The 11,637-nt window shown below is 44.8% G+C and overlaps 2 protein-coding genes across 2 annotated transcripts in view; both read left to right on the top strand.

Annotated features, from left to right (window-relative positions):
• LOC149370478 (pyrroline-5-carboxylate reductase 3-like) overlaps nt 1–11,637 on the top strand; it is a 39,087-nt gene continuing 27,450 nt past the window's right edge. The window contains exon 1 of the mRNA XM_089561554.1: nt 1–198. Within this exon, the coding sequence (XP_089417680.1) occupies nt 132–198 (67 nt within the window). The 5' untranslated portion in view covers nt 1–131. The remainder of the gene's footprint in view (nt 199–11,637) is intronic.
• Nucleotides 2,572–4,809, top strand: nero (deoxyhypusine hydroxylase nero). The gene has a single exon (XM_089561545.1). The coding sequence runs from the start codon at nt 3,039–3,041 to the stop codon at nt 3,972–3,974; it is 936 nt and encodes a 311-aa protein (XP_089417671.1). The 5' UTR covers nt 2,572–3,038; the 3' UTR covers nt 3,975–4,809.

Here is an 11,637-nt window from a genome sequence, read left to right as displayed (position 1 = left end):
CAGTTTCAGTTTCAGATAACAGCGCTCCGTTTGCGCCAACTGAGCTGACAATTCTTCGAGTTACTGCCCATCTCCCATTGTGTTTCCGACCCTCATAGCGGTTAGACGTTGCGTCAACGCAAGACAAGAACATGTCGATCGGTTTTCTTGGCGCTGGACGAATTGCGCAAGCCATGGCTAAAGGGTTTATTGAATCAGGTATGTGAACTTTGCTAATTAGTATCTTATAAATACAGCTATTCTAAATTTGCTCATGCGCATTACAGGTAATTCAGAGAGATGGGCTGTATATTACCAGGTATAACATATCCTTCTTAAAATGCATATGTCGCTGGACACGCGTAGAAACAAGCATACTAATTCCTTGCGCGAAGCTTTATAATTGCTACAGGTAAGTATCTTTAGGTGGAGACTTTAGAGTAGGTACTAGATAATTAACCACCACGGACGTGGCATACATATTAAAACAAATTCATTATCTCGGGACAAAAATGTGATGCAAACTAAAAGCTTAATATATAATTTATTGTCTCAATATGGCCGTGTACAATATATATATATGCATAGATTAAAAAAAATGTGATCTGTTGTTCTTTCCCATTTTGAGGCAACTTCCCAGTTAACCAGAACGTAGAAAAGAAGAAATGCCTGATGTAATTTTCGAAAAGTTGAGGGTGACTCCTGGAGTTGGTTGGTTGGTAACAACTTTATTCATAGTCCTGCAGAGCTTTCGCCGACGGGGCCTTAGGTCTCCCACGTGGGGAGTTGTTTCTTATATATGATCATCGTAAAATGAAAAAGAAAAAAATTACTTTTCGATGTGATTATGCCTAAAGTCTGTTTAGAATTAGAAGTCTGTTGAAAACTTGACTTACTTCAATCGTTCATGAATGAAAAATCTGCAGTTGCCGTTTGTGAATGTTGGACATGGCTGGGAGATGTACGTCGCGATAGACGCACCTGTGGGGGGATAAACGCATAGCGGAGCGAAATTTGACAGCGATCACCGTGTCTGTATACAGCTCCTTCGCGATAGAGATAAACGCACACTTGAACAAAACGACTAAGAGTTCAGCCCTTTGAACCACGCAGAAAACGGGGCCAGAGCTGGAGTTGTTTCTTATATATGATCATCGTAAACTGAAAAGAAAAAATTACTTTTCGATGTGATTATGCCTAAAGTCTGTTTAGAATTAGAAGTCTGTTGAAAACTTGACTTACTTCAATCGTTCATGAATGAAAAATCTGCAGTTGCCGTTTGTGAATGTTGGACATGGCTGGGAGATGTACGTCGCGATAGACGCACCTGTGGGGGGATAAACGCATAGCGGAGCGAAATTTGACAGCGATCACCGTGTCTGTATACAGCTCCTTCGCGATAGAGATAAACGCACACTTGAACAAAACGACTAAGAGTTCAGCCCTTTGAACCACGCAGAAAACGGGGCCAGAGCGCAATCGCCGTCGTCCACTCGAGGCGCGCCTTTCACTCTTTCGCGCGCGCGCCTGAAGAGTCTGCGAAGAAAAAAACTTGCATACATGCGCAGTTCGATGGAGGAGATTCGGTGTCCTCGCAACTGATAGGGGCGTTTTCCAGGCAGTACTACGCTCTCAGCGTGCGATAGGCGCATGCGATACGCATTCTCGCTCAAAGTGCGCGTCCGGGTCTTCCTTCGGGCGCTCATGTTTGTAAAGTGCAAACAAAAATAGAGAGGTCTCGTAACTAGGGCGCTTCCGTCGAGTAAATGTTATCTGCAGTTGATGGAGTGGTACAGTGCGGGTTCTTTTCTTTTTTCCCCAGGCTGAAGCAATGCGCAGGTTTCTGAAACCGAGACATGACGCGTGTATATATGTGCGACATGTGCGCCTTCTTTCCCTTGTTAATTATCCAAGATGAAAAAAAAATGCCGATTATAATATTTCGGACTCCTCACTGCCTGGGTTGCGCCGAAGTAAACAGAATCATTAGTGATATAACCTCGGTATAACGAAGTTGAAGGTTCCCGGGGATTACTTCGCTTCGTTATTAGCGTAGTTTCGTTATAGCCCGTACGTGTTGACCGAGATTTCAAAAGGAGTCATAATTACTTCGTTTTATCCATTATTTCGTTATAAACCGTTTCGTTATAACGAGGTTCGAATGTATACTCAATACTGTTGTTTAATAAAGTACTCTAGGTTGTGTTTTGTGGATGTGGGTGTTCGATAACCAAGGCGCTCGCAACAAATTCAAACATCTGCCATATCGGATATCACCACAGGTACGCATTCGTATATGCATTTCTGGCTGTTTACGATATTCTTTTTAAGATACCTGATAATTATTATCTCTGCATGTTGAAGAGTGCAGGTCGGCACAGAAGTGTGTGAAAAGACCAAGAGCAGTAGATCGCACTAACACTGCAGGGATATTTGCAACGCATGCCAAAATAAATGTTTTGAAACCAAAGTCGTTTGCTGGTCGTTACATATGTGCTCCCTGTGGCTAACAGTTGGACGTAATTTTCGTCACTAATCTTTACCATGTTTTCGACAAACCGACTCCATGGGGGGCAAGCGTAAGAAATCAAAGTGTTGAATACGTAGTGGCTGGCTTGTTGGTTCATCGTACTGCGCCGTGGTCCTAAACCAGAGTGCTGTTGCGAAATACGTGTGCTCATAAGGAGTTGTCTTTCGGATGTCTATCATAGGTCTATTGTTTCAGCAAGAAGAAGAAAAGCGAAAATGCCGAAATTCCGATTATGTTATCTATTATGACGTGCGATTACTATTTCAAGGAAGGCTTTCGTTGCGTACAAATATAGTGCGCGTACTTCAGATGTTTCTACAGCAGTGAGATGGCATGAGCAAAGCGGAGAGGACAAGTACAAATATTCGAAACCGAAAATACGGGGCTCAATGCAGTTGCCCCGTTCCAATCGCAAGCGGCAGCACGGCATGACGCGTGACGCCATTTTGGTCTCCGCGGTGATTCACACACCGCACACGTCTGCCGGTGCGACGTGCGGTCGCTGTCGTTATCGAAAAAGGCTGCAAGTATGAAGCACGTGGAAGAGGCGGCCATCCGGGCCGTCGGTAAGGTCCTTAATGACAAAGACCGGCCGTTGAAAGAGCGCTTTCGAGCTCTCTTCACCCTTCGCAACCTGGGCGGTGAGTGCGCGATCGACTGCATCGCCAGCTGCTTTACGGACCCTTCGGCGCTGCTCAAGCACGAGTGCGCGTACTGTTTGGGCCAGATGCGTGATCCTCGCGCCATCCCGACGCTCGAGAGGCTCCTGCGAGACGAGAAGGAAGAAGCAATCGTGAGGCATGAGGCCGCCGAGGCCCTGGGTGCCATCGCCGAGCCGGAGAGCGTCCAAGTGCTGCGCGAATTCGCCGCCGACCCGACCGCCGTCGTGGCCGAGACGTGTCAGTTGGCCCTGGCCCGCATCGCTTGGCTCGCGAGCGCAGAGAGCCGGCTCGAGGCGTTCGCCGACAGCCCGTACAGCTCAGTCGACCCAGCGCCGCCGCTGCTTGAAGACGGGGGCGGCGTGGAGGAGCAGGCACGTCTCCTGATGGACAAGTCGGCACCGCTGTTCGAGCGCTACCGTGCCATGTTCTCGCTGCGTAACGAGGGGACCGAGCCGGCGATCCGGGCGCTGGCCGAGGGGCTTCGCTGCCCGAGCAGCGCTCTGTTCCGCCACGAGGTCGCCTACGTGCTGGGCCAGGCGAGGCACGAGGCGGCCGTCGAGAGACTCGGCGAGGTGCTGGCCGACCAAAGGGAGTGCGGCATGGTTCGCCACGAGTGCGCCGAGGCCCTGGGCTCTATTGCGACGGGCGACTGCTTCGACATGCTGCGCCGCTTCGAGGGCGACGAGGAGCCGCTGGTGCGAGAGAGCTGCGCCGTGGCGCTGGACATGTGCGAGTACGAGAACAGCTGCGAGCTGCAGTACGCCGACACGCTGCTCAAGGTGCAGCCCGAGGCGCTCATCTGAAGAAGAAACGGGATGCGACCTGTGCCCTGCTGCTGCGCGAGTTTTCGCTCCCGACCTTCACAGGCCGTGTTGTGTGATGTTTGCTGTTGATGTTGTTTCTCTGTTATCATGAATTTCAGATGAGGTGGTCACTGGATGAAGTGTGGGCTTCCTTTACCTCTTAAATGATGTTTTTTTTTTTTTCATGTGCTGCCATCACTTCACTGTAATGACCCTAGGTCAGGTTTGGCCTAAATGTAATATATAGGCACAACCGCGGCTGTGTGTGTGAACATACTCGGCGTACATCATGCTGAAGCTGGTTCGTATTGTAGAGTGCTTCGAGATGTGCACTCATTGTTCTCCAGGTCAGTGGGAATTGGCTACACGTTGACACGTGACACTTGGCACTGGAAAATGCATAGACTGTGAGAGAACTGCTGCTTGGCTTTTTTCAATTTGGGAGATTTTACGACGACCGCTTTTGTTGCATTCTTGTGTTCAAATTGGCTTAGCAGCATTCATGTCAAGGTTTACAGGATGAATAAGTTCATCTTGCACCCCGCAGAAAGCAAGTTTTTGCAGTCTGTTCTTTGTGTAGCTTAACGTATCCTGTTATAGCATTGCTTTTGATGTTGATTTGTTCTGCAGTGGGTGCATGCTATCAATTATATGGCTTGTCTGTGTAGCGTTGAAGCAGCAGCCTTGGATGAGGTTGTGGCTGCTCAGCCACATGCTTCTTGTGAAATGGTGGTGTCGCGGACTAGACGACGAAGCGGGTAGTCACACGGGACAGAACACTCACACTGGTGTGTACTGTGTGATGTCAGTGCACGTTAAAAACCCCAGGGGGTCTAAAATTTCCGGCGTCCCTCACAGCCTGAGTCGCTTTGGGACGTTAAACAACCATAAACCCATCAGCCATTAAATCATATTGTCGCCATCCGTTATGTCGTTGCGTTCTCGGCTTGCCATCATGTATCAGTATGAACACACCTTGCAGATCTGTTCTTTTCAAATTTGTGGTTTTAGGTAGCACTTGGGAAAATGTCGAACTCTTGAAAAGCTGCATCAGCTTCAAATGTTTTCCACATGCGGTTACATTGACAAAAGTGGTACATAATGTAATAACATCTTGTGCCCTGCTCAGCAACGTTCCATCATTGCCCTCCTTTACTGACAGTCCGCTGTGTGGCATGAACTCTTACCTTAGTCCAGTCCGCCTCAGTGCCCGCACTACGGCAATCATCCTACCTATCTTCACATGGTCTGGCAGTGCCGGGGCTGTTACTACAGTCTCACCCTTTGTTAGCCCTCACCCCCAACCTCATGGGAAGGGCAGTTTACAGATAACACAGCCACTGGCTAGCAACTCCCTGACATTTATTGCTACTACTTGCTGGAGGTTTAGATTTCTTTGCCGTCTCTCTTCATAGTGGCATTCACTATTGGCTCACAGGTGACGACTCTCTTCTGTTGTCCACTTTTATGATATATTATAGTGCTACACTTTTGGCGCCTTTCATTTGTGCCGCGAGAAACAGTTACTGATGCCATGGCATGCCAGCTGTCGTCAAATTTCATTCATTTGGTCTGCCTATCAGATTTCTGTGAGCGGTGATTGGCTCAGTACTTAAAAAGGGAATAGTTTCTTTAGTGCTGCCAGTGGTCTGCATTACCAAAGGTGTCACCGTTTCGAGTGGGGGCCTATTGTGTTTAATTGGACAGCAAAGCACTGTTTTTGAGCGTAGTACGAAAACCCTCCTAATTATTAAGTGCCCATGATTGTCTGAGACAATTAAAATAGTTGGACATACAGCAAAAGAAGTACAATCCTGCTCTTAAAATTGCCTTTTAATTTCTGCACGTCAAATCTGCCTTCGTTTTGTCCTGCTATAATGCCATTCCCAGTGGTGTCTGAATGGAGAACTGGTAGCTGTGCAGTTTTGCTCTTTGTGACTAATGGCTGGTACAGCCTTTGTCAAAAGTAGAGTTCCCAGAGGTTAGTTTTTAAGTCTTGAAGTGGTGTTCTTGTCACATTTGTCAAAGTCTCAAGTTATGGACAGATGAGAATGAGAGTTCTTGTTGCTTTCAAAAGACACGGAATACTGGGGATACATTGTGAGCCACGCAGTTGCGAGCCAACCTTGTTCTCTATACTTTTGACGTAAGCTGTATGTAATGGGGTTGGAGTGGCAGGTAAAGTGAATTTGGTCCCTAAACTAAGGGTAGTGTATTCAGGAATGCTAGTAAAAAGGTACAAAACAAAGCCATTGACCAGAACAGTATCGTCAGCACTGCAAACAACAATGCATAAATTCAGTAGGAATGCTCTAATTCAGTAGAAATGGTGAGAGAAGAGGAAAGCCTTACAAGCACTGGGGGGGGGGGTTTGGTTGCTGGTAACTGCTTTAATAGTATAGATCAGGTTACAAAATTTCTTGTGGTTAAAGTCTACAAGGGCAGGCTGTTCATTCTGCACATATTTTGTAACAATGGCAAAACGTACTTCGGGGCCTCATCACACTTGTTTATGACCAGGATATTTGTTGGACTGTTTCAGTAAGCTTGTCGATTGAGTTCCTCTGCACCGACTAGTTAACACAAGCTGAAAGTAATCATTCTGGAATGTGGCTTCAATTTGTTATTCAAGTACTTCGTGAGCAGTTAGTGATGCCCACTCACTGGATCTTGGTATTGTCCTTGCTGCTGTGTTGTTACATTTACATCAGTGTGTCATTTACCCACAGTACCTAATGTTCTTGCTTAGCTGTCCTGCCTGCATTTACATCAGCATGTGCTATAGCTTTCAAATTGCGGCAACCCAGTAGATGCTATGAGGGCCCCTTTTGTACCCATCTGATATTGAGTTCGAAACTAAAGGCATCAGCCAGACTTGATATCTGCAGGCGTCATTTGTACCCCACTTCTGCGTGTATGTGTGGACAAGTTTGTGTAGCATGATCTGAACACACAGCAATAAACAAAGAGGTAACTGGGCAGGCACAGAGCACTTGCGAGGCAGAAGTGTGTATCTGCTATTTTTCAGGTGTGGTTTAGTGTTGCGGGTTCACATCATGATTTTAGGTGTATGGTGTGTTGAGGCAGTGTGGGACTGGGCTGTATCTCTGAGCATCAGCATAGACAAGTAATGTGCGCATGTTTCATAGCTTGTTGACAATTCTTCATTCAGAGTAATTGGTCATTCACCTCGAGTGTATAGGGCTTGGATCATTTTTAGATTGTAGGAAATAGTAAAATGCGAATTGCATACAGTTTGAGACAATTTGCTCTCGTGAGTAATTTGGCCAAAATGTACAATTGCGCAAAATATATGTCTGAGGTCAGCACATTTTCCTTATCTGCTTCTGATGAGAAATGGGGCAGCAACCTCTCGTGGGTGATTTCTGTTCCCAAAGTGAATGTCCTGTCGTCGTTTCTTGCAGGAGCAGATAACTTGTTGGCGCCGACAGTTAAGCATTGTTAGGCTTATCTCTTACCCGTAGCTCTAGTTTGTTCATTTTCTTCCTTTGTATCTTTATGTTGAGCTTCTGCCCTCTCTGAAATGCTTGGAGCTGAGGAAGGGTACAAAAGCCGCCATAGTTTTTCACGGCTTCTGCAGGTCAGATTCTATATTTGCCGCATGAATGGGAAAAGTTTGTGAACAGTGGGATGTTTACATTCTGGTTGAGGCTGTAGAATTTGACAGACATTTGAAGAACTGCCAAAAATGCCCTCTTTTAGGGACAGCCAGTACTAGAGTGATAGCGTTAGGGCTGTCGTTCTGCAGGAAATCTGGTGTCGTCAACGTCGTTGTGAGCGAGAAATCCCTGAAGAAGCAACCTAGATGGGCCGTCTAGGTCGCGTAACCTTGTGGCGTCATCACAACCTGCCCACCCGATTGTGAACAAACTGACCGCTGTGGCACGTAGCAGTTAAATTAATGAATGATTGCGAGAGGTTGCGCGGGAAGAGCAACCTCAGTCGCATATAAGCCCCATAGGTGGCAGCACCTGTCATCGCAGGGCAGAGGTGCATCGCTTAACCGCTACACCACTGCGCCAGGAGCGGTATGAGGACTATCAGGGACCTATGTATGTAAAGTCGAGAATTACCAGTCCCGCACACATGGGCATTGACCCATTAACGTTATCCCGTCATACCATAAAGGCCGAGCTTAAGTGGCCCCCCCAATTTTTATTTTTATCTGCTGCCGAGTTCCGCCCCTGTTGGTGCCCTGAGCTTAGGGGCAGGCCAGATAATCGTGTTGTCTTTGCAAGCAACAGATGAAAGCTTGCAGACTGATGAGGTAAGACGGGAGTTTTCAGGGGCCTGCAACCCGTGCTTCGTGAAGTTTAGTGCTTGTGAAATATTCTTAAACTGCGCCTCTGGCTGAATTTGTGAAATATTAAACTCTCGAAAAATAAGCGCTTCGCTGCATATTTACCCGACCTGAGCAGTCTATCTGGAACATAAGTGTGTTGTTAAGTGCAAGTTCTGTCGTCCATAACCGTGTTGTGAAGTTCCTATTATATGGACGGTGTTGCTGTCATATTTGCATCAATCTTGCCACCACACTTTGCTGTGTTTCTTTCCATTGTGTTCTGTTTTGGGACTGCAGCAAAGGTCATGTTGTGTAAAAATGGTACAAACACATGATTTAGTATAGAGGTAAACGTGTGTTTCACTTGAAGGCTGGACAGTATAGTTGAAGTGTAAAAGTGAGGATGCCGGCTTCTCCACGCTTGAGCGTCGTTAATCTGTGGTGTCAACAAGCACAAAACTGAACGCTGAAACCATCGTTCTTTCACTTCTTCAATGTGTTGCCACTGTGAACCGTAGAGGTAGACCTGTGTACCTTGCCCTTAGCACTGTGCTTTTCACAGTACTTCACCCATTGAATTGTGCTGTTGGTAGCATGCAGTAATGTTGGTTTCATGAAACATGTTCTTGCAGATTGCACAAATTGGCTTACAGCTGTCGGGGATGGTTCTTCTGTGGGTTTTCCAATCTCTATCCAATGCATTACCTTTTCTCTCTGTGGCATTTGGAACAATATGACATTATTGGTATAATATGAACAAAATCATTACTGGGCATAGAGCAGCATAGGTGGATTTTTCTCCAGTATTGTTGGGTGTGTCGTTATCTATGCTGGCTGTGTTATGAATGGTTTTAGTATTGTAGACTTTTGACATGTTTAAACATGTTTTTCATATTTGGCACTTGTGATACCTGTGCCAAATCGCTTTCATTTGAAGGTGCAAATTTTGAAGGGAACTTACACTTAATGATCACCATTTCAGAGTGATTTATAATGGGGGCATTTAAACATTTTTTTTTGGTCTTTACTGCCGGCCCAAGAGTCTATATTTTTTCATTCCAACGCAATATTTTGTGCTGCTTCCTGTGATGGCTTCTTAAATTCACAAAATATTCTCCTATTCGTTTGGGGATTTTTCAACTTTCTGAACTAATTTTTGAGCCTTCTTGTACAGTCTGTTGCAAAAGTTTCTAGGCCTGCGTACTTGTGATTTCTATGGGCATAAAGCTGTACGGTGATTTTTTCATTGCTGATGTGGTGGTAGAATGCCGGTGTTGGTCAGGTGTTCATGTAAATAAATTAACACTGCTGTTTCGCCGAGAAGCACGTGCAGCCCTAATTGAGCTACAACTCCTTAGGCCTGGGAACTTTTGCAATCCACTGTACCTTGCACGCAATTACTCTGTGTAATTGGCAGGATAGCTGTATTGCACATAGTAAGTTGTTAGTGTTGCTTAAAATAGCTTGATAGTAGGAATGATGCATAGTTAATCTTCAGCACCAAGAATTGGTTCACAATGTATATTCAGTTTTTTTTTTTGCTTACATGGTTGTCTTTATATGGTAGTTGCATTGCAGGGGTACGCATAAGAATTACTGGTGCTGTTCGTTTTATTTTTCAATGCTTGTGGATCAAAGAAATGAGGATTTTAAAATTTTTGCATGCTTTTGTGTCATTACAGTGTGCTCGTGTCATATGTATAATGAATGTTGGATTAGTGAAACCTGCTAGACTGTGAGAGACTTTTCTGCAAGCAGCATTACATTGCATGCTTCTATTAATTTTTCATTGGGCTTAGTCTCATGATGTGCAGATTTCGTAGAGCATAAAGTTGTATGTGCCAAGGCGGTGTTTATCATGGTAGTTGCGTGATGTTGCTATTGCCCCGTATGATGGAATGAACGTTAGGACAAGGCAGACATTGTCATTAGGTAAGCTGTTTGCTTTTTGCTGTTTGGCTGTTGGACTTAGAAATTAATTTATAGGTCAGATTAATAACTAACAGGTTTGTACCATGTGAAAAGAAGGAATCAGTTCAATTGATTTATCTGGAGGGCATACAAAAAAAAGCGAGAGTAGGGCTTTGTTCATATGACGTGAGGCTTTCACCTTATCGGGGTGATAAAAAAGTAAAAAAATTTTCAAAGTGTAGCTTTAAATTGTTTTAGCAGTCAGTTTACATGGCCAACAGCATTTTATTGTGACTCAGGTTTTAACACAGTGATGTATTTTGCTCGCTCCAGTGCATGTCTGAATATTTATTGCATAAAAGGGCTCCATGCCAGCCAAATCATCATAGCAACTGTAAATGAAGTTTGTCCTAATAAATACCTCCAATCAAAAGACAGATTTCGCTGCCGTTCCTTGTTGGACGTTGATGCACTACTAACAGTGCTTCCATCAGACTTGCTTAAAATATCCAAGAAAAATACTGCTAGCCAACAGAGCGTTACTCTGTTTTTCAAAACATTTCTTACTTATTTTATTTTACACAATGCTAATCCCATCTGGGATTGTTGCATGAGGGCAATACACGGTCAGTAAGAGAGACTGAAAAGAATACATTCAGTTGGTGAGCACTTTAAATGAAAAGCAACAATTGGTAAGGATAAAGCAGAACTACAAGAATTAACTAATGTAGTACAACAAATCTCTATCGTGACTAAAAAAAAGGACGAAACATAGGGCTGGTTTTTGTTTTTGTAAAGAACAGCTACAGAAGAGATGTGAAGCTTCTTAAAACTCTACAATAAAACCGAATGCAATAAGATGCACCACAAGAGATATGAAAGCAATGTTGTTAGTTAGTGTACAGCCGCACAGTTGAAATAAGTTAAAACACAAATAACCATACACCAACAAAAGTGCAAAATCATTTGCTTTGTATTACGCTCTCAAGACTGCAGCTGTAAACATTTTGCTGACGGGAAAAATGGGTGTTTAAAGCAGGCAGTATGGAAATGATACTTGCTAAATGCATGTCAATGTTTGACGTATTGATCTCGCGTCAGAGAATGAAATATACATTGCAGTGTTTAGGTTTAAGTGGCGATGAATTACCCTAGTTGGTGGACTTCCTGTAAAAAGTATACAGCCCAAGGGGTTTGCTTGTGAGGTCTGTAGTATGCCTTGTTGTGCGTCCTCAGTGGCCGTAATCTCTCGAAAGAAGAATGGCTCCGAGTCCTCACTCTTGGACCTTTGGACTGCTAGATGTTCTAGGGAGTGCCGCTGAAGAGCTTAGAAGCAAACACCTTGGGTTATATACTTTTGACGGAGGCTGTACATGAGCTCAAGCCTCATAAGTTTCGCAGGAGTTTGCAGTGCTGGTATTCCCTCTTGTTTCGTTATTTCAGTTGGTG

This window comes from Amblyomma mixtum, chromosome 1 (genome assembly GCF_055824585.1).
Source record: "Amblyomma mixtum isolate Tamu chromosome 1, ASM5582458v1, whole genome shotgun sequence".
Taxonomy (NCBI): Eukaryota; Metazoa; Arthropoda; class Arachnida; order Ixodida; family Ixodidae; genus Amblyomma; species Amblyomma mixtum.
This window is presented reverse-complemented; position numbering and strand designations above follow the sequence as displayed.

Coding starts and splice junctions, on each gene's coding strand:
- nero (XM_089561545.1), top strand. CDS start 3,039: ATGAAGCACGTGGAAGAGGCGGCCATCCGGGCCGTCGGTAAGGTCCTT.